This window comes from Erithacus rubecula, assembly GCF_903797595.1.
Source record: "Erithacus rubecula genome assembly, chromosome: 13".
NCBI lineage: Eukaryota > Metazoa > Chordata > Aves > Passeriformes > Muscicapidae > Erithacus > Erithacus rubecula.
In genome coordinates, this window is record NC_136665.1 from 8,224,512 (window position 1) to 8,251,638 (window position 27,127).

The 27,127-nt window shown below is 35.4% G+C and overlaps 1 protein-coding gene across 4 annotated transcripts in view; it reads right to left on the reverse strand.

The window, feature by feature from the left end:
• The window catches only part of ERC2 (ELKS/RAB6-interacting/CAST family member 2), a 400,862-nt gene that overhangs the window by 264,207 nt on the left and 109,528 nt on the right, over nt 1-27,127 (reverse strand). For all 4 annotated transcript variants that reach the window (XR_013775763.1, XR_013775764.1, XR_013775765.1 and 1 more), the window contains one exon: nt 19,143-19,310. Coding sequence is in view for 1 of the 4 variants with exons in the window: in XM_079317392.1 (XP_079173518.1) it covers nt 19,143-19,310 (168 nt within the window). In the remaining 3 variants the exon portion in view is untranslated. The remainder of the gene's footprint in view (nt 1-19,142; nt 19,311-27,127) is intronic.

Genomic DNA, 27,127 nt, shown 5'->3' on the forward strand with positions numbered 1-27,127 from the left:
ATACAAGTCTTGTACCTTTTTTTCTTTTCCCTTTTTTTTTTTTTTTTTTTTTTTTATATATATACATAGTTTGGTATATCAGATTACTGCTATGAGCCAAAGATTCCACTTGCTGTGTAAACTATAAAATACTAAGGAATATGTAGAAAGGTCTTTTTGGGAAGACCTGACATAGAATAGCTTACTCTTGTGAATGACCTCTTGCAATATTTTTCTTCGTGTGTATATTTTATACAGATACAGAAACATGATACACGTGTTAATGAGTTAAGAACTTTTTATTTTATGGCATGTGTATTAGTCACATCTAAAATTACATTAACTGGAATTCAGAGGACTGCACACTATGTTTCTTTCTTTACTTCATCCAAGTATTAATGATTCCGACAACTACCTCATGACACCCTGTGGAATACTTAAGCAATTGCACATTTCAACTTCACCAAAACAAATTCTCAAGTAAAAGGGAAATAAAACAGGAGAGTGAATATTGATTACATGTTCTTTGAAACAAAGTTAAGTTCTGGTCCTTTACTATCATCAGCTTGACCTACCAATTCTAGGCACCCTAAATTAAAGCACTTATTTCCTATGCACAGTGCTTATCTGAATTCCACAGCATTTACACGATTTCCTTCCTCTTAAAACTAATTGAAAATATGAGCCAACCCTTAACCAAGAAAACATGTTCTAAAATTATTCAGCATTTACAAAATTCTTTCCTCAGAGGTAAAAGAGAATGGGCAGCAAATTAAAAACATCCCCATTGAATCACAACTGCTTCAAAATAAGTCGTTCAATACATACTGCATAGATAAAAACACAAGGAAAGGATCTAATTATTGTTCTATTTGTGCTTTATAAACCTGAAGGAAATACTTTGATAGGAACAGGACCACACTGGGGTATGCAAAAGTAGAATCAGTACCACAGAGTATTTGTTTGTTGGGATGGGCACAGGATTAGCAGAGACCTACTGATGCAGACAAGACTTTATGACCACTTAATCACAGAGCTCTCCCAACAAGATTACAGCAGACACAGAGATGGAGAGGTCTCACATGCTAAAATCTTGGAACACAAGATATGATTTAGTTCTTCCTGAGTTTTTTCAATCCAGAAAAAACAACAAACCCTCTGATAACCTCCAACATACATATATATTTGGGTAAAAGCATTTATGTAAGAATACAATTCTATTATTGAATAACGACTTTTGAGCATGTCTGAATTCAGTTTATGGCAGGGACTGTTAAGACCTTCTTAATCCTCAAGTACTTCTATTTTTTTTTTCTGATAGGAAGTTACTGTGAAGTTTTGTCACCATTTCTTGCCTCTATAAACTGCTGTGTCCTTGTGACAGGATGAAAAGAAACTGCTCTATTCTTTCAGTTTTTCAGAAAGTGTGTATCTTCCCAGGGCTTAACCCAGGGCTTTATTCCTTCTTTTAAAACAATACCCTTACAGATAAATGTCTTTCCTATGAGGAATCCTGTCAATAAACCTCAAGTGCTAATCTTGTCACCTTTTGGCGACAGTCTCAGGAATGCTTATTAAATACTCAAGGGATTAAATTAAATCTCACCTGCAGACAGGCTTTAAAATTCTCCAGTAACCCAAGTGCTCAAAATTCCTTTCATTGCCAAAATTAAGGTACTGCACTATGGAACTTACAAGAAAATTATATAATCAAAGAAAATGTTCCATGCTGCAACAATTTGCCTTCAGATATATGCATTAAGGTATAAGAGAATTTAAGAACCTGTAAGGGAGAAATTACTTAAGACTTCTTGGGCCTAGCTAATGAAACCATAAAGCCATGTATTTGCATTTAGCTGCAAGTATTTCCCTCTCTGCTCTGTATTTGAGTTTTAAAAAACTCAGACAATAAGTATTTTGTAGCAATGGGGGTTTTTACTCCAGAAGTTCATTTTGCTCTAAATTTCTATAAGCAGAAGAGTTTGAGATTTGTTTCATATTGAAGGGCAGACCATGTCAATTCCAATGAAGTAGATCAATAATATAAGTTTAGTTTGATATAAATTTTAAATTGAAACCTAGGAGAGAAAACAGAACCTTTGTACATAACATTTGCATTACTTACAAAAACAAATTATTTTAATAAAGTAAATCCTGATAAATAGTTTTACAGTATTGTTACAGTCTACAAGTATTGGCATTACAAGAAAAATGGATTTTAAGGCAGTATTCAACCACCATGAGCATTATCTAAGACTACTTTAAAACTCAGTATTCATTTTCAGACTTTAGCTTCTGCCATATAGACATAGATAACAAAAGACAAAAGTAGTAGCTATTAATCAAAACAGAAAAAACAGGCATAGTTCAAACATAAAGCTAAATGGCTACTTACACATAATTTATTTTTATTAGGAAGACTCATAGTAAATGTTCTGGCTCATATGGTCATTTTCAGAAACATCTCAGGACATCCCAGAACATGAAACCAACTTTAGTACTGACTCAGCAAAATAGATGTCTTAGATATCCCAATATCTCCTTTTGGTGTGTGTGTGGATGTGTGCATGCTTAATTTGTAATGAAACAGCCAGAAAAAATGAAATTACTTTAACCTACCATGACTGTAAAAATATTACTACCTGAGTAGTAAATTAGACTCGATACAGAGGTATGTTTTTTGGAGAGCACTATTGATTTATAGCAATAATTTTTTTATCAAATGGTGTACAGCTACTAAACATCAACCAAAAAATTTGAAAATTAAAAGGCTTTGCAGCACCTATTTGAAGTTTCAATATATGGATTGAGAGGGGAAATCTTCCTTATAATCACAATGAAACCTAAATGCAGTTCTTAGTTTAAGCAGAATTTCCAATAATAAAATTAGTCTATTGAGGGACAACTTCTGCAGATTGCCTCTGGACTTGTAAGAGACTGCCCCAAAAGTGCTTTCTCAACCAGTGCCAGTAACTTTTACTTTATTTTTATTCCTTTTAAGTAGGTAGATTGACAAGCGCTAAACAGGACTATTTTTTTTTTCAAAAGTAAAATATCACATCCTTTCAGATTCCAAAATTTAAAATAAATGTTATGTTTAAAAATAGTCCTATAACATAAAACTCCTTAAAAATATTATAAAGTAGGAGGTTGCTCCTTGCAGCTGAATATGTTCACTGAAGTGTAAGATTTGTACTAGTCTTTTGTTCAACTAATGTAACTGGAAAAAAGCTTGTTAAGCTTAGAATGACATGATAAAATACTCTTGGATTCCATAAGCAGATCCAATATCCCTTAAAGTGCTTGATTATGTCTCAAAAGAATAGCACTTCTTCCTGATAACTGCCTATTTCACAATATGTTCTCAATTTAAAATATTTCCAAAGTGCCTTCCTGTTACCACCTTGCAAATTTATATTTTCCAAATTGAAGTAATAAAGTAATACAGCAGTATTGTATTTACTTCAGATTAAAATAGTAATCATGGTTCAATAGTACTTTTTAGCTCTATATTTGTATATTATTTTGCCCCACAAGGCTTTCTTCATTACCAGAGATCCTAGATAGCCCAAAACATATGGCCAGCTCAGTCCTACTGGAGTACAAAATCAGAGACAGTGAAGGTATTTTTAAAGCTCTTCATAAATATTACACAGCCCTTTAGGTTATGCAAAAGAACATCTCCAGCTATAGATATGCTGTGTGCCCAAGGAGCAAGCAGTCTCCAGTTCAGTAGGTCTGCAAGGTTTCCACAAAAAACCTGATTGATCTGCCTGAAGACTTTTTGCCTCAACTGCTTCAGGACAGTTCAAAGTGCAGCTGCCAAGTGACTGTCACAAAGGAGCAAAGGCAGCAAGCCTTGCTCCAGACATCAGCCTCACATCAACCTGATGACAAGGGAATAGAGAACTGCTAATCACCCCACTGCCACCTTCCCCACCTAATCCCAGCAGGAAGAAAATAATCCTTCAGAATCTTGCTCTACTTGAAAAGTTTAAAAACCAGAAATACACATAAAAATCAGAATAGGAAACCAGAACAAAAGAAAGGCAATCAGAACATTTTTCCTCATGTAGGTTTGCACTGATTCCCCCCAAAGTTACAGAAATTCAATACAATACATTTTCTACTTCTTTAAATTCATATTTTTGCTGTTAGGATCACACAGCTGATCAGATTAATACTGGGGTTTGAAAATTCAATTTTATGGCTGATCATTATTTTAATACCTATGTTCTATATATTTAAACTATTATATTCTATGTATTCTTTTACATTATCAACCACATGATGGTGTCCATTTTATCTATGCAGAACCATCATCTTCCTTTTTCCTTGGTTTGAAGTTGCTGATATTTACATGCAATTTGTTTCTAGAGCAGTAGCAAGTGATTTGGAGGGTGTTAGTTTACACTGTTTAAGCAAAATAAGGCTTCAGATTCTAACTGGTGATTAATTGAACACTAAAGCTGTAGTAGCAACCAAATATAAAGAAAATAAAAGGCAAAAAAAATCCAAGTTTACACAGATGCTGATATGTGGAGATGGGAATTTTCAGGGAATAAATTGAATAAAATATAATAGGCAAAAAGAAGAGAAAGGTACAAAATTATGAAGTGTGACACTTAATTAACACTGACAGCACAATCATAACTCCAGAGTTCTGCCACCCAAACAGCACTGAGTTGCTTTGACATTGTATCTTACTAAAAATGTCCCATTTTCTTACAAAAAATGTCTATCCTAAGGAGTAAGCAATTAGGAATAGAGGAATATTCTAAGATCTAGCAGACATTATTGCTATAAACAGTTTAGTCCCATACATTCACTCTGACTATCCATCCATTTGATGGTCTACTCAACACATCCACCACAGTATAGTCAGAAAGTTGCAAATACAAAAAAAAATTATATCAATGAACACATGAAATTGATATCAAGCTTCTGAACAGCTGTTACATAGTAATTAAACTTTCCCAGAGTACACTAAGGAAAGCAAGTGAGTTTGTGGTAGAATCCAAAGATCTACTCCCATAATGCACAAGCATTTCCCATGTCATTAGTTGTTCTGCATGATTCAGTTTGTTAAGTGAATCAACTGAGGATTAGAGAAATCTCAGGGAAAACAGCACAGTACAGAAGCACAAAGTATTATTAGAGTATATTAAAAATCTAATAGGATTTGAATTTTACTTAAATATATAATACATATACCAAATAATTTTGGAGAGAGGAAAAAATATATATAAAGAAGGAAAAGAATCTATGAGCTGTTGGTCAGTAGAGAAAAATGTATGTCATTTAATGGGATATGCAGTAATATTCTCTGGTCAGTATCTGTTATATGTGACTTAAAAAAATTTTCTTTATTCCATGATTGGAAACATCTGTCTACTGTTTCATGTACACATAGAAGTTCAGAACATCCTATTGCATCAATAAATAGAAGCAAATACAACTAAAACTGGAGATCAAAAGTGATCTTCTTCTTCTTCCAAAACAAGCATGTATGTTTGTTTTATTGTGCAGTCACTGAAGGAAATAGCTCATCCACTTTTACTTACTGTAAGATTCCAGATCCTTTCACAATACAGAACTCAAAGGCACAGGTACAGGAAGGATTCAGAGGAATCAACAAGCATTAGGAAAGAAGAGGTGTGTGCTGAGCTTTCATCCAGAGAGCAGAAGAAAACTCCCCCAGGGCTGCTTAGGGAAGAGCTCTGCCCTCAAGTCAGCTGATACTTTTACAGGGCTATAAAAGCAGGTCAGTGGGCAAAGGAGCCAAGAGAGGAGAAAGCTGTCACACAGAAAGGAGCTCCTGGACTGAAAGCTTGGCTTCTGTTGCCAGACTCCAGCTGAGAAAGAGCTGGAACTTAATGCTAAAATTAACCTTCACCAGGAAGCTAGCCAAAAGAAGCCTGGGCTGATAATATCCACTTGTGTATCTGGAAATACTCAGTCTCTGTCTCCTTCTCCTCAGGGGCCAATAAATTCTCTGAACAAAACAGCTTGACTCTTGGACTCTTCCAAGCAGGACTCACAATACTGTGAGACATCCACTGAAAAGTTTTTGCTCTCATTATAACTATTTACTGTGATGTAATTCAGAATGCAATAGGTATTTTCCAGATAGTAGATACAGAAATACAAAATAGACTAACACATAATTCCATTTATGACAAGAGGAGGCAAACTTTCATTCTTAAGCTAATGCTCATATAATGTTTTTCTGTATGTATGAGGGACAGATTTTCAAGCTGGGTTGGTTGGGTACCTACATATCACAATATTTGATGAGTTACAGGCTGATTACTGAAAACTTTTTGAAGTCTAGCCCAATTTGAACCTTGAGAGCACCCAAACTACTTGTCAAAGTTAACCATGAAAAATCATACCTTTCTCCTCCATACTACCTTTCTGGTGCTTGAAAACATCTGGGGATATTTTACTCATGGCCAGTCTTGTACTATTTGGTGTATATGCCTATAAAATAGGCTACATTGGCTTACACAAAAAATTTTAAAGAAGACCACATGGAAAACTATTGCACAGTGTCATGTGCCAGTGAGAGAAGTACATCTACTTTAATATACTGTAATGTAAATTCACATAGAGGAAAAAAAAATGCTGCTTTGGCATTCTTATACTTTTATTACAGATCATCAAAGTCGAATGTGATTTTTAGTGTGCATCTTGTCATTCCTACTATGTCTGTATCAATTGGAAAGACTTGGGGGCCTCTGCCCAGATTGAAAAGTTACAGCACATCTCATTAAAAAGTTAACAGATGGTGAGAAGAGAGAGGCAGCTGACAAGTTGTACAGACAAGTGTTGGGCAACAGGGAACACTGAAAAGGGAAGCTACAAAAGAAATAAAGTAAAAATAGGCACCTCAGGAGGCTGCAGAATGAGAGTAGGAGCCAGCTCGACAGTAGCTTGGGAAGTTTTCCAGAGCAATGAACACAGAGAAATCAAAAGGCTGGACAAGAACAGGGAGTAACAAAAGGTGTATGGTGTGTGCTGTGCTTTAAAATACAGAAATATCTAAAGGGAAATACATGTATAGAAAAGGAAAAACAACATAAGCTGTGAAATAGATCACTGGTCTGTTCTGAAAGCAGATTTAGTTTGGATAGCCAAAGCATTACAAGTAAAACGCTAAAAAGCATATTACCTTTTAATTTAAATTATTTCACTTTATAACATGTTATTAAAATAAATATAGCTATTAAAGAGCAATACAGTCATTTTATATCCTTAGGAAAATTATTAAGATAGGAAAACAGACAGACATCCAGAAAAAAAGATTTCCATTACAGAAAAGAGCTACAACCTTGAGTTCTGAATAACAGGCAGAAACCTTACAAACTGCTTCATTTCAAAGTGAAAAGGTTGAGCAGGTTGTGATGTGGAAAGGCTCGAAGCCTGACTTAATCCCTAGAGAAAAAGCAATGTTTTCATTCACTGCAAGAATCTCCTCCAAATCCTGCTTGTGGGCAGTGGAACACACTATAATACCCTAAGATCCTTTCCAGGGCTGCCTATGTTACCCAGCAATGAAAAACCTATGATAATTGAATTTCCTTTCCCATTTGAAGGCTATCCAATCACTTAATAGATGACCTTGTCAATCTGATTTCATGCTACTCATTTTCCAAGATTTACACTGTCCAAAATAATTTATCCTCATTTGTGATATTTATACTTTCAGAATGTTAAAATAAAAAAAACTAAGCTCTACTGACTTTAGACAGATACCCAAACCCGACAGGTTTTGAACCATTCTTCTTGTCTGACACTTTCACATTTCCATCCTTCTTCTGACCACAAGATGTCTGAAATCACACATGGTTTTTCAGGTGGGATGACACAAGTCATTTAGAGAGCAGTTATCATCTTTTGCTTCACTACCCATTATTTGTGCAGACAGAATATTGGCAATTTTCACTACCACATCCCATTTGAAATACTTTTCAAAACTCTTTTAATAATTGCCTTCAGCCTCCTGGCATTAACACTCCAAATTTCTTTTTGGGCTAGTCATAATTTCTTTTTCTTCATCTGCATTCAAAGGTGGTTGGTTTTTTTTTTTCCTTAATTGAAACACTGAATAATATTTTCTAAATGAAAATGCTGAATAAAGTTTATCTGAGACAAAAGTCTGCCTTTCTCATTCCAAATAAATCCCCCTAATCTTGACTGCAGTTGTTTTTATTCTTTTTAATCTCTCTTCAATCAAATTAAAAAACTTTTTTATTACCTAAAGTATTTTTTTAATTGTATTCTTGCTCTCTTGGATCAATTTTTTCATATTCAATCCAAAATTATAATTTATAATAAAATATTTCAGATCTAGAAAGTCACTGCTCCACTGGAATGCCATATACTTGATGTAAGCAATCCAGTTAAGGAATTGACACCAAATTTAAACTCTATCAAAATTTGCAGTATCCCATTTTTCTTGCCTATTTTTCATATTTTAGTTTATGCACATGTGCAGTGTAATACTTTCAAAATATCTGTTTTATTTTTACTAACACCACTGTATATTTCTATTGATGGCTTAAGGTTACTCTTTAAATCACCAGCCTAAGTGAAAAAAAAAAATACCTTTATTTCCTTTCCTGGAAAGTTTAAAGAGATATTTAACATGTTTTGTAAGGTTTGAATTCGAAACTCAATACATTTCCCATTTAAACAATTCCTGTAGTTTTGATTCCAATTCAAAGCTATAAAAGATACAAGAGTCTAGACAAAAGCAAAATAAATGCACATTCAAACATCATCACACTGCTCCAAAGGACAGTGTAACTCAGATCATACAAAATTCCAAAACCAGCAAATGCCTAATTGCAGCATGCTACAACTTTTGTCAGAAACCCTGGCCATAAATTTCATTATAATCATAATTTTATATCTCCTTATATGAACAGTTTCACAACATCCCTTTAACACAGAGCTGTGTGACAATATTAAACATATTTGTTACAAAGACTTCAAAACTACAGACAGATGATTCACTCAACAGAGAATGTTAATTTTATTTGATTGTTTCAGAACACAGAGAAGTCCCAGTATACTTTCATTAACTGACTTTCAGAAAAATGTACTGCTCTGAATTTGAAACAATTAATTAATTAATTGCACAGAACTTGTAAATCAGACATATCATACCTGAATGGAAAAACATTGTAGGTATGATGCTTTAAACCTGCTTAATCCTATTTAGTCCTTAATTACATATCTCTTTCCACACTCTTACAGTTTTTCTTGAGATTTCCCATATTCGTTTATTTTCCAATGTTCTTATAAAATATTCTACTTTAAAATATAATACATTACCAACAGAGGAAAAATATTAAACCTTACACTACTTTATTCTCAAATTAAGGCATAAAGAGGTAGAAAGGTTTAAAAGGAAGGAGGGATGCCCTAAAAACTGAAATTAATTTTAAATTTAAAAAAAAAAATAAAATTTTTAATAGCAAAAAATTTGACATTGAAAATAAAAATAGTAGCCCTGTCCCCACACTACTATAAATAATGGATATAGGGATTCAATACAGCTATGTTGATTTCTACTATAAGAACACCCTGGCCTTAGAAATCACATTTAAAACACTGAAATGGAGAATCCAGTTTCACATGGTATCATTTTATATGAGTTTCCTGAAGTTCCAGTGGTAAAAAGTAGGAAAAAACCCCAGAGCAGCAAAGCTGAAATGGTTAGGCAGTAATTAATCAGAAATAATATTCTTACTATTGGAAAGTTTTCTTTTAGCTCCTTGGTTACAGAAACCATCTATATTCAGATATAAGGGACAGTGGAATACATTTACATGAAAGAAAAGCTTTACAGAAGGATAACAGATCTCTCCCCCCTTGTTTAGAGATGTCTTTTCTAAATCATTCTAAATTAACATATGGTCAATGTACATAGGTTTAGACCCATTAAGAGTTGAAGTGTTCAAAATGCTCATCAGACAGCTTAGATTCTTGTTACTATGAGATGTAATTTAATATTTTCATTATAGCTGCAAAGACAATGCACATATTGAGTTTCACCATTAGTTACTGCAGGCCAGACACAGCCTTTCTACATATAAACTATCAAAGCACCACTAAACTTAAACTGAAATGTTAAACGCAGCAACTTGGATGTCTTTAATCAACATCTGCTGAACAGTTTAGTTTCTCTAGAGCAGCAAAGGTAAGACAGCAATGCTTTTATGGAAATGTCTGAATAGGAAGTAATCTGTAAACTGATATGGTTTTGTGTTTAAGATAGTTTGCTTTTGGTAGGAAAAATGTCCTTTAAAAAAAGATTTAAAAATAATAAAAGACTGAATTTCCTTTATCTTGATCTCCTCAAAACCATCAGGCTGGTATGTGAAACTTAGCCTCTCTCTAATACCATCACACAATATAATACCAATCACACAATACTAATACACAAAAATAAAGAAAAATTTTTATAAAGTACACCTATGACAGAAATACTTTTCTCTCTAAATCAGTTCTTCATTCGGACTTTGATGCCTACAATTTGTTAATAAATTTAGTCATCCTTATCCATTTGGCTTCCCTTCAGCTTTTTCAATTTATTGTAAAAGCTTTGATGAAAGGATCTATGAAGAATACTCATTGTCTCTTTGGCAATTACAAGAAAGTCCTAAAAATGCATTTGAAGGTAACCTGCTACTGCAATGTCAGTGACACTGACATACTATCCCAAAAAAAGTCTTTTTTTGTCTCTGATTTATGTTTCTTTGCAGGACCATGAGAAGTTTCAGCAACTGTCAGATACAGTCCTGTCCCACTGACCATGTTCACTGCCTGAGCCATGTGCCCCTCTGCACAGTGGGGTTGGACAGACACTGGATAAAACCCTCACAAGAGAGGTGAGTTAGGAGCTTGAAGGTGGGAATACTTGGAAATCCTTCAGAGATATGTCTGTATCAATAGACATTGTATTCCAGGCTGTATCAATACATTACACAGAGTGCAATGTATCAATAGATAGATATCAATGAGAGCCTCCACTTCTGCAAGCATTAGAATTATTATCAATTATTACAACAGCTCCATTTTCAGTGTCTCCCATTCAGATGGTGGGTACTAGTAACAGCTTGGATTGAATGATGAAAAGTTCAATGCTACAGAACAGTCAGAGACAAAAAAGAGCTACCTGTCCATGGATGAATCTTCCTCCCCCTCTCCAAAGGAGTGGGCCTAAGGACTCATGGAAGGTGTTGCAGTCCAAAAATGTCATGACAGAGGATGAATTACATTACATTTCATAAATTGACAGTACATAGAAATCAGTAAAAGTTAAACCAGACAGTGAGAGCTGATGAACACAAAACATCATGCAAGAAATTATTGAAACTCTAATTATTGCAATTTTAACACAAGACAAGCTCCCAAGGACAATTGATATGGATGACCTCCTTTGCAACTAAATTAGCAAACTCCTATTGTTTATTACTATATTCTAATTCTATACTTTGAAGTTCTTCCCATTTGATCAGCTGTTTGCTATCCTCCCAACATTCAAAGACTCTCAAAAGTCATGGATTTGATTTTATTAAATAAATATTCAAATCAAACTATTTCTGGTTCCCATGACAGCCACAACAAAATCTCAGACTTAACCATGAATAAAGATTTTGGGATAGGACACAGTAGGCACTTCACTAAAATTTAAATTGATTTAACACCCTCCCAATCCTGTCTGTCAACAAGATTTAAGATGAAGACTTGACAGATTCCTGCAGACCTTTAGCAGTTTCTCCCTCAAGATCAGCAGAAGGCTCCACAGAGAGCAGAGGTTCCCATGGTGTACATTCACTTTGGCATGGGGTTAAGCACAGACCAATAAAGGACTCTGAGCCATTCTGGGGACATTAATGCAGATTTCTGCTGTCAAATTAAAGCATCTCTTAGGCAATAAATATAGTGGGCCAGATTTTTCTCCCTGATAAGGGGAGTTGCTGGCATAATTACCTTTAGCAAATTTACTGCAGATTTATTCTTAAGTGAATGGTAAATAAGCCAAATATTTCTTTCATATATGAAAGATTACACAATGTCATGCCATTTTTCTTTTTTACTTTCCAAGAATTGCTTTACTCCCTTCTCTTTGTTTCACTTTGATCTTAGCACTGTGCTTGGCTGGGCGTTAAAAATTAAAGTCAGGTGTGTTAGGAGGAAGCGAATTAGATTCAGATTCCATTCTAAAGTTGGACTTATTCTACTCATATTCAAACATACCACTGCTGATTCTCCCACCAAGAAATACATACTACTTGGCAACAAGAAAATTATCAAAGCAATCTGACCAAATTGGCACCACTAGCTCCGGCCACATCTGGTAACAATAATACGAAGGGAGAAGTATGAAGATAACAATTCTCATTTATTGTTGCCATTAAACTTATCTGCATGCATACTCCTGAGTCTTTGAACTTTGTGATTTCATAAAGCCAGTAACAGCTCCACTCAAAGGTGAAGGGTGATTCTTTCCCAAATGTGATTAAATACCCAGTTTACTGAGGTTTTAGTCTCTTGTCCCAGAGTGCTCAGTCAGAGGGACAGCAGTGGAGCACCACCAGGAAAGCACCACTGCCAGCATCAAGGATCTCCAGCAAGGTCTAAACTTGGGTGGTTGATCCGATGCCAACAGAAGAGTAGAGCTTTAATATACTACAAAACTGCTAAAACCCAATTGCTAATGCATAACCCTACTTTTTATATTCAGTAGGAAATGTTTCTCTTTCATTTCCAGATATAACAAACTTGGATATACATTAGGTAAAGCTGCAGATCAAGTGTAACTGCCTATCCTAGCAAGCAGCTGAACAAGGGCAGTGGGATCTATTTATTTCAGGATTAGGCAAGGATGGTTTATTCTGATTTATAAGGTATTCAGTTACTACATTGCTGACTATTTCACACATCAGACTATAAAAAATTAATATCTCAGATGAAATCATACATAAAGTGTATAATTTCTGAATCACTTCTGATTTAAAAGTGCATTTTCATGGGGGTTGCTGCAGATAATTAACAAGCTGATTCATTTATTTTCCTAATGAAAATTTCATAAAATTATGATTTGAGATGTGCCTATCCCTGTGAATCTCCCTCATCAATGTCTGTGTCAGTCACTGAAGGGGAGAAGCCACCCAACCTCCTTCCTCCCTGCCATAAATCACCCACCTGGAACATGGACCCTGAAAGAGTTTCCAAGGAAAACATCAGCATGTAATAAGATATACAAGCCTTTGGGGCTTGTGCAATACTTTGTTCCATGCACTGCTTCTTGGGGGATCTGATTTTGTGTCATTTCAATGAGTTGTCAAGGATTCAGTGCTAAACTTCTGGCAGGTACAAAACCAGCTGAATCTGTCATGTTGAGACAGTAGGAAAATAGCCAGGCTGCCACTCAAAGATGCAGTTCCAAGAGCAGGGAGTCACATGAATACACCCTCAGTCAGCAGTTAAAAATTCTCAGTGAGTCATGACAGCAGGATACCTCTCTATGCAAAATTACTCTATTACACTTATAAAACTCTCCCTTATAATTTTTAATTCCAAGCAGTAGATTTCTATTACATTTTTTTAAGGAAATTTCATTTCTCCCAAGAACAACATTTTTCTCCTAAACAATTCTGATTTTCCCTGATTCTTTTTCAGATACATAGGTAGCCATCAGTTTCCCTAAATAATTCTTTTATGCTTTAGTGAACCTCCAAAATATGACAACTTCTACGTCCCTTTTGCCCAGTCACACGTAACTGAGCAACTTCACACTTCAAACGAAATTTCCCCCAACTCTATTAAAAAGAAAATATTACTCTTCACAGAGCTTAAAATTCCCAGCATGTGAGTTAGCTGTCTTCTCAGCATGAATAAAACTTAACATCTTATTTAAAGACAACTTTGGTAATTAGTATTGACATTTCAGAGCTGAAGGGCAGCTTCCCTCCCCCCAGCAGCAGTGGTGTCACTGCAGCAGTGTGAAACCCTTATGTAAGTGCCTCATTAGGCTCAGTCCCCTTTGCAGATGGCACACTGTGTCTAGGAGCCCTTGTGTATGCTGAGGGGTCAATAATGCCATTCTCTTCATCCTGTGAGGAATCCTCTCAAAACCAGCTAGCTTAAGTTGATCTACAGTAACTTGTTATTGTAGTGTAGACAAGTGCAGTCAATATTCCTTCTTACTTGAGAGTCCATGATTTACAATAGACCTGATATTCAAAAATCACCATGTTTACGGAACTGGCATCACATAAAAGTTTTTAACTTTAGTAATCTCATGAAACTCTATTTGGGGAATTTTGGGATTTTCTCCTACAAGGTAAGGGCTTATTTTCAAAAAGGCCAGTAAGCACAAGTGTGTAATCCTGTTCTTTTGAAGGGTAGGCTTGAAAAAGAACAGCAGTAGCAAGCAGGTCATGGAGAATAGAGGAGGGGAGAGCAAGAAAATTCTGGACTTCCAGGCTCAGTGGGTCCCAAATTTATTTGCAAGGACAACTCATTCAGGCAAAGGATGGAAAAGTTTATAATGACCCTGAATTTCAATGTGCAAGGATTTACCTAGACTCAAAACTACAGTTTTAGGCTGGATGAACATTCAGGTTGGCTTCACAAAGTAAATGGATGTTAGGTCACATATTTCTAGTGATCTTTTATAAACTGTAAAAACTTAATAACATAATGCATTATAAAGAATGGGAAATTAACCTAAAGAAAAATGAAAATTATCCCAGCCTCTGATCTTAATGACATTGTTCTCAGTGTTTCTGTGTACAGGTTGAGAGCATCCCAACAGCTGTTCTGGTTAGGCTTCAGGGAAATGTGTTTACCAAACAGTCCCAAAGTTGCATTTGATTGTGCAAAATCCTTGAGGACACATTTTTCTGATAATGTGGAACTGGAAACAGTAACACCACCACCCTGGATGAACAATTTACTATATTTAGTTCAATTTCACTTTCAGACTGTTCTGAAAAACATACCATGATTTGGCAAAGCTACAAGTCTAAGCAGCCAAAAAAGTACAGTTTTCTAATACTCAGTACACTGAATACTGTACTCTTAAAATGGACATATACTATTAAAGATTCAATTCTTAAATAAACAAAACTTTATAGCCACCACAGCAGCTTTGTAACATCAAAATTTTCATGCTACACCAGAAAGACTTCCTAATTTCATTTTTTTAAACACACAGTCAGAAATTAGACCTGTTTTGCAGAAAAATTCATCCAGAATTTGTAATCTGACTCCAGAAAAACAATAGATCTCTGATTTGTGATTGCAAAATGCCAGCTCACATAACAGCCTATTTACAGTGTTCTGATAGAATTTGACACAGTTAATAAAAAATGCACTTTGTCATGCCCTGATCCCTTCCTGGGAATATGAAAACATTATCCCAGCTGATTAAACCATGGGGAAAAAAATATCCAAAGACATCTTCTATCAGCAACATGCTTGCACATTCTACTTGTAGCCTGCATCAGGCAATAATACCGATGCAAATTTCTCAGCCCAAGTTTAGGACTCCTTTCTTTCCAACAATCACTCCTAACCTGACCACATGCACGTTTCCTCTTTTTTAGGGGACAGCCAACGGCAATGCATCCTATTAATTGTGCAACACAACTGAACACAAACTGGACAATATCACCTAAAGTGCATAGTCCAACCACTCCAGGTACAGATTCCAATTATTACATGAGAACTAAGACTTTATGACATTTCCTACAAACGCTAATTAGCTGGTAGGTTAAGGCCCTTAGTCATGTAGCACTTCATCAATCACAAAGCTTAAACTATTAAAGATGGAAACTGTAACATTTTACATTAAAAGTTATGTAGCAAGTCAAGGTAGAATATTATATTAGCCCCCTTTAGCCAGTGTTCTTTTACGATAGTCCCCTCAAAAGAATTTCCACAAGCTGTTGTCCTAATATGATCCAGGTCTACATCCTGTACTCTGTTCTTGTCTCAACAGCTACTGTTTTCATCACTGAGACTCCTACCTCAGAGTATGTAATTGGAGTTTTTAGCTATCTGTAGATTCCTAGAGGACAAAACACTCCACTTCCACCTACTGTACAAAAGGTGAAAATTGGGAGCAAAAAGGGGACATCACCCAGCTCAGCACTTTTGCCCTCCAGCCTACAACTCGGCCACATTCATAGAACTGGAACGTTCTGGTAAGAAATACATAAAGATTTCTGAGGTCTGCCCCTCTGCATGCTAAACTGACAGATATGAGGTGTAAGACTAGCTTTGCCAGGTTAAACAAGGCTATTAAAACAGCATACCCAACTTTACTGGCACTAAAATGGAACAGTGGTGCCAAAGGTTCTAAAAGAAAGAAATATTAAGTAATATTGCACCTCTGACATTGACATAAGTTTATTATTACTCCATGCCAATCTACCTTGATCCAAATCCTCTAAACACATGCTGCTCCAGTGCTGGGCCTCCCTTAAGCCTGCAAATTACACTGAAAAGAGCAGCAGTTTTTCAATTTGGTCAAAAATTACACCCAAATCTCTGCATGGAAGGAGAATGCACCATCAGATCCTTATCTAGCCCATAAATTTTTCTGCATCTTATTACTATTCGTTCCTGTGGCATTACATGGGCCTCACCACAGCTGTTTTGGGTTTGATTCTTCCACACCTTTGGTGGGGAGTGCTCAACAGAACCGGTCCTGCCCTCCCACCGTGACAGCTATCCAGAAAAAAGAACAAACTGCTCCAGTTTCCAAATGAAGTTTTTCAAGGTTTGGGTTTGTCTCCTTTGTATTCTTTTTTTTTTTGATGCAGCAGATAGTGGATAAAAGAGAAGGAATACAGATTAGAAATTGCATATTTGCAAGTTACGTATTCATTCCTACTCACTTCCAGGTTATTACTGACAGAAATATTTTTAGGCACTAAACACAAATTCTTCCCTCTTCAGGTACTTGAATACAACCATTAAAACAAATGTTATTTTAGGCTGAGTGAGGTACTTCAGGCTGAGTGGAGAGAGATGTAGCCATCTATCGTGCATCAACAGCTGAAGGCAGGAACACAACTGGTTATTCACAAGCTTCATATCAAAAGTAAACAAAAATACAAGGGTGTAACATTTGGTCCTGAGTGGAAAGAAGAAAATGGATGCAAACATTATAATAGAGTCAGAAGATTCTGACGTGCAGATAGAACCTACAAAGAGCTAGAAGCACTTCCTTCATTTTCAGAAGGGTTTTCAGGAGAGTAAGCAGAACCAGAGCAGTCCTGGATGAAGGAGGCTATGTAAGCACAGGGAACTCACTGTGAGGCCCAGTCATTGTTCCATTCTTCAGAGAAGCAAATCTACACACAACTTATGTGCTGCAAATGCAAAATTTTTTGCTTTTTTTTAGAAGTAATTATCAAAATTCATTCTTCTCTAAGAAAACCCAGTATTGAGCCCACAGAAGAAAAACTGAACTTCACAAGTTCCCTAATGAAAGGAAATAAAAACCTCCAAAATAGAAAATGCTACTGGAAGTGCTACTTCCAGTTTTAAAAAAATCAGTTCAGAACTAGCTACAATTTTCCACACAGCTGCTAGCAGGATTTCTGTCTGTCTGGACTAGAGCTCATGAGGCTATGACATATTTTACTCTAAGATCTAGTGAAGAGAGAGGGTGCAGTTTGAGAATGATTATGTCCATTAAGAAGCAAGTGGAAAAGAGGAAAGACCATATGTACACCCCAATAAAATGGCCATGATTAATTAAAAACAGGACAAGTGTTATACGTATTTGTGAGGACAAAGCCATGACAGAGAGTGCTGACAGTTCTGTGAGTTACTCATCACAAAATTTTCACCACTGAATACACATTCCTCTTACTGAGGAATCCACTTCCTCAAGATCTAAGTACAAGAGAAATCGTAAATTGTTGGTTTGTTCAGGTATTTTTTTAGAATACAAACAATAAGAAAATATGCATTCTGCTCTTCAGAATGCTCAATATCCAAAACTAATTAGCATTCAGGATAAAAGCCTTGAAGTTTGATTTTACATGATCAAGGCAAATATACAGAAATAAAATTAAGTGGATTACTTATATTCCAGCTTTGATAAGCCTTATTTCCCAGGCCTGAAAAAGCAGCCCTCTCAGTTTCTGGAAAATAAGAATTTGGATTTTTAAATTCAGTGCTTAAGCAACTGCAGACAGAAGCACAACTAGACCATGTGAACCCTGTATGAATCCTGGAGGAAAACCACAGTAACATGAACTACCTACATAGTAATAGAGTAAGAAGGAGTAGACATTCTTTGAGTGGATGTAAAAGGAGGGAAGAATAGTAAAATATAGGTGATACCAGGAACTTTTCCTCCATTTCTCTGTATCTCTAGTGCATCTCTATATGCTAAAGAGAGACACACAGGATACAAACAGTACACAGCTTGTGCATAAGTGTTTCTGTGAGTGTGAGAAAAAGGATGTGGAAATGAACACTCCACTACTGTATGCACAACCCTTGCAGAGCTGCCTCTACAGGAAATTCCCTCCCTACTCTCCCCCGTGGAAACTGTAATGATTTAATCCAACTTCCAAAGAGAGCAAATGCAGTTAGCTAAATTTCTGGAAAATTAGAAATAAGATTACTTGGCTGTTTGGAGGGAGCCTCCCTTCTTAATGTCTTTAAACCACAGGAAAAGCAGATAACTGACTTAATTTAGGTCCCTTCTCCACTCTCCTCTCCCCCCAGAAAAGAAAGTCCTTCAGGCTAAAAATGGAGTATCCTGATCCTTCAGCAGGTTATTTGGGAAGGGTTCATAAGGATACTGGAATCCCTTATGCTGAGGGATAAGAAGTTTTATCAAGATTTTCAGTACTTTCCTTTAACTCCAACAATTTTGTGACAACTGCAGCATCTAATATTTTTCTGATATAATATATGATATGATACTATAAAAAATGTACCCACTGATAACAGTAAGACATTCTATATTAGAGAATTTTACTATTACAGACTCTCTACATAATTTTTAAAATATTAAAAGTAATACAAGATTCATTCTGTTTTAAGAAACAGAAGTATTTCCATTAAATGTGTCACAAATATTGTACAACATATCCTTCCGTCAGTGACCTTACCTTTTTCTGAAGGACATTGATTTTTCTTTCTTTTACTTCCAACATGTCTTTCATATCTCGAATTTCTCCAGCAAGGGTTCCTTTCTCTTCTGTGAGGTCTTGAAGTTGTTTTGTCTTTTTATTCAGAAAGGTTTCTTTCTCTTCCAATCGTAACCGCAAGGCATCAACCTACAATAAATAAATCAAACATATTTAGGGTTCAGTGCAGATCATTAGCTTTTTTTTTTCTAATACTCTTTTATTGACACTTAAGAAATGTTTTATTTCTCTTCTATGTAATTTTCCAAACTGAACTCTAAGATATTGTTTTAGTTGTTACACTTTTCTCCAGTGTTTGTTTCACAAGTCTCCTACCAAATGGGTCTGTCTACTTCCCTGGAGTAAGCACAAATCCCCATCAAACAAAATAAGGGATATTCAAGGGTTTTCCTAAGCAAAATGCTCTGCACATATAACTGGTGGTGGCTTTTTGTGGTTTTTTTTACACTAAAAAGAAGAAAAATCAAAACCCAAAATAATTACAACACCTCAGAATATGTAAGCACCTTTGATTTTCTCATTTCTTGCTGTGTAAATATTCAAGTACGCAAAATTGTTATGCTCTCAATGCAATTTATACAGTAATAAAATAGCAGAGATCTCAATTAATTAAAGAATTTTTTTTCCACTGTGAGCTTCATATTATTGAAATTTTATTTATACATAAAATACAAGAAAACATATATCCATGAAATTCGGTCAGTCCTAATAGTCATCATGGAAAGTAGAGAACTAAGATAGAGAGTGCAAAAATTTATTGTTACAGAGGCAGGTTTCCTTGAAGAGAGGCTTTTCCTGCACCTCTAAACCATGAGGTGTTCACATTAAGTGGACTCAGAGGCTCCTCTGGCTGCAAGGTTCAACATTGAGAAGTCAAGGTTTGGATTGGAAATGTATGAGGTGGCAATTTAGAATAATTTGCCGTCTGCAAGAGAACTGCAGACAGCCAGGCAAGTGAGAAATATTAGATTCACTAGTTCAAATTTCAAATATACAAATTTTAGAAAGCAAAGAACAAGAGTTTAAAGTTTGTATTTCCTAGAAATGCATAACATTAATTCATAATAAAAACCTGGAGGAAACTTAAAGGGCATAAATGGAGGCTTAGCATTTTTGGGTTCTGGAACAGCCAGAAAGGGTCTTCTCTATTAATCAATTTGTTCCCTAGTTAACTGGAATCCTATCAAAGTGCAAAACAATCAGCAAATCTGTATTTATGTATCTTCTGAGTTTTTTTAACACTAAATTTATTCAAAGCAAAAGTATTTTCAACGCCACTCTAAAACTTGGTTTGGGACCAATTTAGATGATCTATTGGACCTCAAAATGCATGTTCTTCCTGCTTTTAAAATGGCTCATTGCCTTTCTATATGCTGGAAAAAATGAGATTTATATTCCACTGGATTTATTTTAAGACTTTTTTACAATATTACAGTAATAGGATCTCTGAGTTTGTAAGCAGCATGCAGTAAGGATTCAAAGATGACTTTTTCAATTAGAAAGCAGGAAATAATAGTAGCAGCAAGCTTTCAGACCTCTTTTAATAAACATTAAAGATCTCATCTGAATCTCATTACCACATCTTCTTTATGCTTAGTCACTTATTTGTTTCATGTCTGAAAGCAATTCTTGATGTCAAATCACAGAAATCTCTGTTGGCCTTTCAGCTGCAGCTGAGGAGCTCTCAGGACCTTGGAGCAGGCTCTCCCCATCAGGCTCATTTTCCAGCTCCACGAGGCAGAAGCCTAAAGCTTCAAGTCAAGGGAGCTGGAGGTGATTAATCCCCAGATAACAAAGCACTGACACCATTCCCATGGCTGGGATAACCCAGCAGCTTCCACAGATCTGGTGCAGTTCTGTCCTGCTTGGCTGAACCCAACAGAGTCTGAGTCAATGTTTTCTTCTCTGCCCATCCAGTCCTCACCCCAAGGGCTCAGCAAACAATTCTCACTCTTCACACACTTCACACTTTTCCCACACACCCTGTCAGCATGGCTCTCTAGATACACACCTCAGGAATGGGGCAAATTTTAGGCAATAAAACTTGGGAGCACAAGGAGGGTGGAGAAGGTAAGTGGCTCTGAATGCCCAGAGCAACAGCCTGCATGGGAAACAGGAGAAGAGCTCCTGTCCACTCCAGCTTCTCAGACTCAAATCCTGCTTTAGATTCAAATAAAGTGTTTAAACCATAACCAAAGTGCAGCTTCAACTACACTGAGAAACAGCCAAAGATTCTCAATCCCATCAACCCCAAATCACACAAGAACAGTGCAAGGGTTGGGAAGGAATGAGCACAGCATGTCCACCACAGCCTTAGGTGGCAGAAAAAAATCTGCCAAATACATATCTAGTTTCTTACATCTCCTTGTCTTGAGGCTGATACATCAGAGTACTTTAATTGAAAAATCCACCTACACAATGAAGTATTTCAATGGAATAAGTATATCATCCCCAAACTAACAGTCACAGCAAGGAGCTGTTCTGAAAGTGGAGGCAGAACTCTGAGCCAGTGCCAGCCTGGAAGAGGGAATAGACAGCTCATCTGTGTGTGGTCTTGGGTGTGCAGATGGATTTGCTATTCACAGGAATGCAGTGTGGAGGTTCAGGAGAACATCAGTTAGGTCAGTCATTTTCTCCTTCCCTAAAGTCATCTTTCTGCCTCTAGTAATCATGAACCAAGACTTTTACATTTCTCATAATAGGAAACAAAACTACCTCAGCCTGAACTGCAGGCGACCTTTCACTATCTGTTCAGCACTATGTATGACATCATTTCATAAGGCAAATAAGAACCTCCAGATGGTAGAAAAGCAAAATGCTGTTAAATCAGTTCCTCATCTTGTGGATGACCAGAAGCAAAATATACTACTTCATTTCTGGCCAGGGTGAATTTGCCAATATATGAAATTATCTCTTCCCTGAAAATGGTACTGTGAAATCACATCTCCCACAAATAACACAACAATGAAGTATTCTAGATGGAGCATGCCAACACACTATGAGGAATGTCTGCCATTTTGTTACTACTAGTTTTCCATCTAAGGCATTTTAAATATGATTTGCAAGGAAATTAAATTCGGATCATTTTACAACAACATATATATATATATATATATATATATATATATATATATATTTGAAAGGATAAGGATTTCTGGTACATAAAACCTCCCTCTCTGGCTTTTCACTCAACACTATCTAATTCTAAGAGTCCTTAACTTATTTTTCCCAACCTCTGGCACTATATTTACTAGTAAAACTTGGCAGTCTGAAGAACACCATAATTTTCAAGAAAAATAAAGCAAAACCAGATCTGATAGCTAACACAAAGTATTTCAAAGACGTCTCTCCAAGTAAATCGCTTTTTAATTTCGTCTAACTTCTTTTTCCTCAGCAGCTACTTATTTCTGCTATTTCATATAATAAACTCTGTCCCTTGCTCTGGAAATACACAACACACCATAAAAACTTCAGAATTGGGTTATACTTTTGGAAAAAAAGAGTTCATGTAAGTGGCAAAAATTGCCAAATTCAAAGTCAAACTTTATTAATCTTCATGTCATCACCCGCCACTCATGACCAGCTTCAGTAGTGATGTCTGTTCCTTGAAGTTCCTTACTGCTCACTGTTTAACTCAGATGCCATATTAAATATATCATTTATGAAAGTGGTTTAGTGCTAAGGAGCTCCATGGGAAAGTAAAACATGAAGCAGCACTACTGTGCTTCACTCTTAAGAATTATTTACTTTACCATAATAAATAGATACATTTAAAGCAAATGTGTGACTGTATTTTTTTTTTTTTAATTAAACCTGAAGGTCCTACTGAAGTGCTAAGTGTGCTGTAGTAGCACAGCTGGGGTAATGAGAAAAAACTGGAACTCATTGTTAATGCACCTCCTGAGCCACCCCTGCTCAGCACACACTGCAGCTAATATTCACCACTGTGCCTGGAGTCCAGCTCCTCCCCTTCTGCACCATCATTGTCTCCCTTCCTCATCATCACTACACATTTTCTGGGCTATTATTTCCTCCCTTTGTATGTTATGCAGCCATCTTTTGAGGAAAAACTTCAGTTAAATAAAAAAACCCAAATTTCTATTAAACATCTTTGTGCCTATTTATGTATCTGGGGAAATTCTAAGCTTATTATATAAATAATAAGAGCAATTTTCCATACAGAAGTACTGAATTATTAGTACAAAGAGCATGTTCTCACATGGCTCCTTCTTCAAATAGGAGAACTGAACTACAAGTATAGAAAGGATATCATGTGTCCCCACTGTACTCTCCAGAGCCACAAAAAAACCCAAAAACGAACAAAAAAAAAAAAAAAAAAAGAACCCCCCCCCCACTATTCCAAAAGAAAAAAATATAAAGAAAACTATCTCCTCATCACATTTGTCCCTCATCTTTTTGCCTGATGTGATAAAGATTATCTTTTTTCAAAGCAAAATTGTACCAGCAAGCCATACATTCAATTCTATCAAAAACATCTGATGTATGTAAAATTCAAGGCAGAAAAGGCAGAGCATTTTGAAGCTGCAGACACCTGAATTTTGCACCTGAATATTTTGATTTATGTCTTCATCCATTTTTACCACTAAAATTAAGTGGCTTAAAGCAACTAGTCCAAAGTTCAGAATTTAATATTCAGTTTAGCTCCAGCAAATTTTGGAAAACACTTGGGAACTGTAACTCATGTGCTAATACTTATAGTTTTTGTTAATAAAACTTCCAACACTAACCTTACCTCATTGAATTTACCTCACTGGTTTTTATGCTCACTATAAAACTATAGCTATCATAATACTTTTGAATTACTGCAAAAGGAAGTCAGTCATTCCAGAGTCAATGTTATTTAGCAACATAATGATAGTTATAAATTCAAAATACTTAAAACCAATTTGCAAAACTATCAATCTTGGAAGCTTTTAACTTTTGTAATTTCTGTCTTCAATAATATTCAAATTTTATTGTACTGCAGCAGATTAATAGAAAGTTAATTAGAAGGCCATAGTGTTCTTTTTAAAAGTCAAGCCAGTGTGTTTAACTGCTTCATAAAAAGAAGAAGTGTAGAATTCATGAAAGAATAATCAGTAAATATCTATTAATTTTATATATGGTAAAAATTGAATTTTTGCACAAACTGTTTTTCTGTTCAACTTATTCTACTAGTAGGATTCAATAACTAAAAATAGTTGACACAGCAACGAATGTGTGATTTTCAAACAACATATTTAAATTTGTATCTTTAATAGCGATTACCTTGCCAATACTTTACTGAATGCAGTCTGCCAGATCATCTAGCAGCAAGACAGAAACAAGTTAAGATCTGATCTTGCATTTATTTATTATTCATCTGGAAGCTATAGGTTTAGTAGTTTACCACAATTATTTTCCATCTGGGACAAAGTTTCTCAGGACAGAATAGCATCTGCATGAGCAAGATAAAGTAAAACTGATAAGTGCTGCTTTCCTCACAGTCTTGACACTAAACAAGCCATGTAAAGTCAGATATGAAAACAATCCCTATCAGAGAAATGGTCTTACACTGTCAAATATATAAGGGATGCTTTCAGGAAAAAAATCAGCAGTGAAAGAACTCAAAAACTACTTTCAGAGAAAGAGCCATGAACCAACAGTGGCAGCCAAGACCCAGGGAATAAATGAATAGAGTGTCCTCAACTGAGCTGAACTCAAGCCAACTCTGGCTCCTCACAATGGTCTTGAACCCACAGATACCTTAACTAATTTCCAATACCCTCTAAGCCCCTGCAGAGGCTTTTTTTATATACTTGATTCAATATACTATCTGCTAAAAGGAAAAAGATGCTGGAGAAATAAAACTATTATTATATATCATAATGAGCAAACAGAGCTAGTGGGGAAATGGGGCAACTACTTAGCTGCAAAAAACATTTGTTAAAATGTTAAAACACTTGAAAAGTGTTTCATGCAAGAAGTCAGAGGAGCACCGTGCCTCAAAGGCACAAAAAACAATTTAATGGAGTGTAGAATCACAGCAGGAAACCAGCAATTTCTGGAAAGACCTTTAGGAGCAAGATCTCTTCCAAAAATTCCCAAGGAAATATCCATAGTCCCATAAGGATAGCTATCTCACTGAAACTTGTGAAGTATTTTCAAGATTTCTGAAAAACAATAAAAAACTGCTACTATAATTTATAATGGCTGGTGTGGGAGTCAGCCTGGTCTGTGCATACATGGAGAGGTAAAAATCAATTCTAAATCCTGTGTTACCAATGAAGTTGTAAACTTTGGATTTTGTTCCAAAAATATCACCAGAATTCTTGCTTTTTCAATTGATTATGTTCAAAAGATGTCTGCTGGAAGTTTCTGGATTTGAAAGTGTGTATTTGAAATACTTCTAGGATTTCAACCCTTTCAACAAATGGTTATCCTTAAGTAAAAAGATACAAACAATGGCAGAAATTATTTTCCTAACATGCTATAAAAAATTTGAAAGAAAAACTAATTTTTAAAAAAAATTACTATTTAATCATTCTTAACATTCTTTTTTTTTGCATATATAGTATATATATTTTGAGTTTATTCTTTTTAGTCTATATATAAATAGTACACATATGTACACATATATATACACATTGCATATTCATGTATAAACAAATATTAATGCTAAAAGAATCAGAGTCTAATAATTTAACACAGAAAGGAGAAGCTACATGAAATCATATTTACAAGTCATAGGAATAAAACCTGAGTATGAAAATTCATTCCCCAATCTCTGACAGCTGACATTAACATGTAGCCTTATAAATCTGCCCTTTAAGAAAATTCTAAAAGTAAGTAAATAAATAAATAAAGTACTATTCCTCATCTGTTTTTCTTTTCCTGAAAAGCATTCTGAAAGTAATCTTTTTCCCAGACATGGATAATTCTGCACATGGGTGAGATTCTACTCCTTTTTTCAATCTTTTCAAAAGATTGAGAAAATAAAGATACATTTCAAGAAGCAGGACAATGCCAGCACACCAAATGAATTTTAATGTAATGTTTAGCATAGATTAACTACATAGGATCCTGCACTGCAGTATGCAAAGTTATGTTGTATTCATCAACATATAAGAGTATCACAATACCCTCTCTCAAGTGGAAGCAAAGCAAAAAAACAAAACCAAAACCAACTCCCCAGAAAACCCTCACCTTTCAAACCAGTAAGTTATAAAAGACATGTGAAAGAAGCCCTGATACTTCTTTCTTCAGCTGCCAAGCTGTCTTACACAATTTCATTTCCAAGTACCCTATTAGTAAAGATGCTCTCTAAGAAGTGAAGAGTGGGTAGCTGGCAAATAAGAGCAACTATGCAAGATTTAATGAATTTATTACATTTGCATCTACCTTAATACTGCATTACAAAATCATATCTTTGAATATATAGCTACATTAACCTCTTTGATTTCTATCTCTATAAAAAACCAGGGGAGTTTATGCCTATCTTTACTGAAAATTAAATTCAGGACAGCAAAGTCAGCCTTTGTTGTTCCTGCATGTGTTACACTCCCAGTAACACCTCACCAGGCTGCCTGTAAACTTGTGCAGATGCAATTAGGTGCCTCTGTAACTGACACCTTCTAAACCTTTGTATTATTTATGCAAGAAGAAATATAACCTTCTACCCTCATTCATCTCTGTACTGGACTGCAAGACCTAACAGAGGACAACAAAAAATATCTAGTAAGTTATATATATATATATATATATATATATATATATGATTTTGAATGTCAACCAAGTATGAAATTGATAAAATAAAACTTTCTTGTGATTTCTTTACATATATGTACAAATTTATAAATTTTATATGCACATGTGTAAATATTTAATTTCTTCAACCACTGAAATTATACCATTAATTATGCTCTTAAGTGGATGGTTTTCCATTTTCTACATCTTATTTCCAAGTA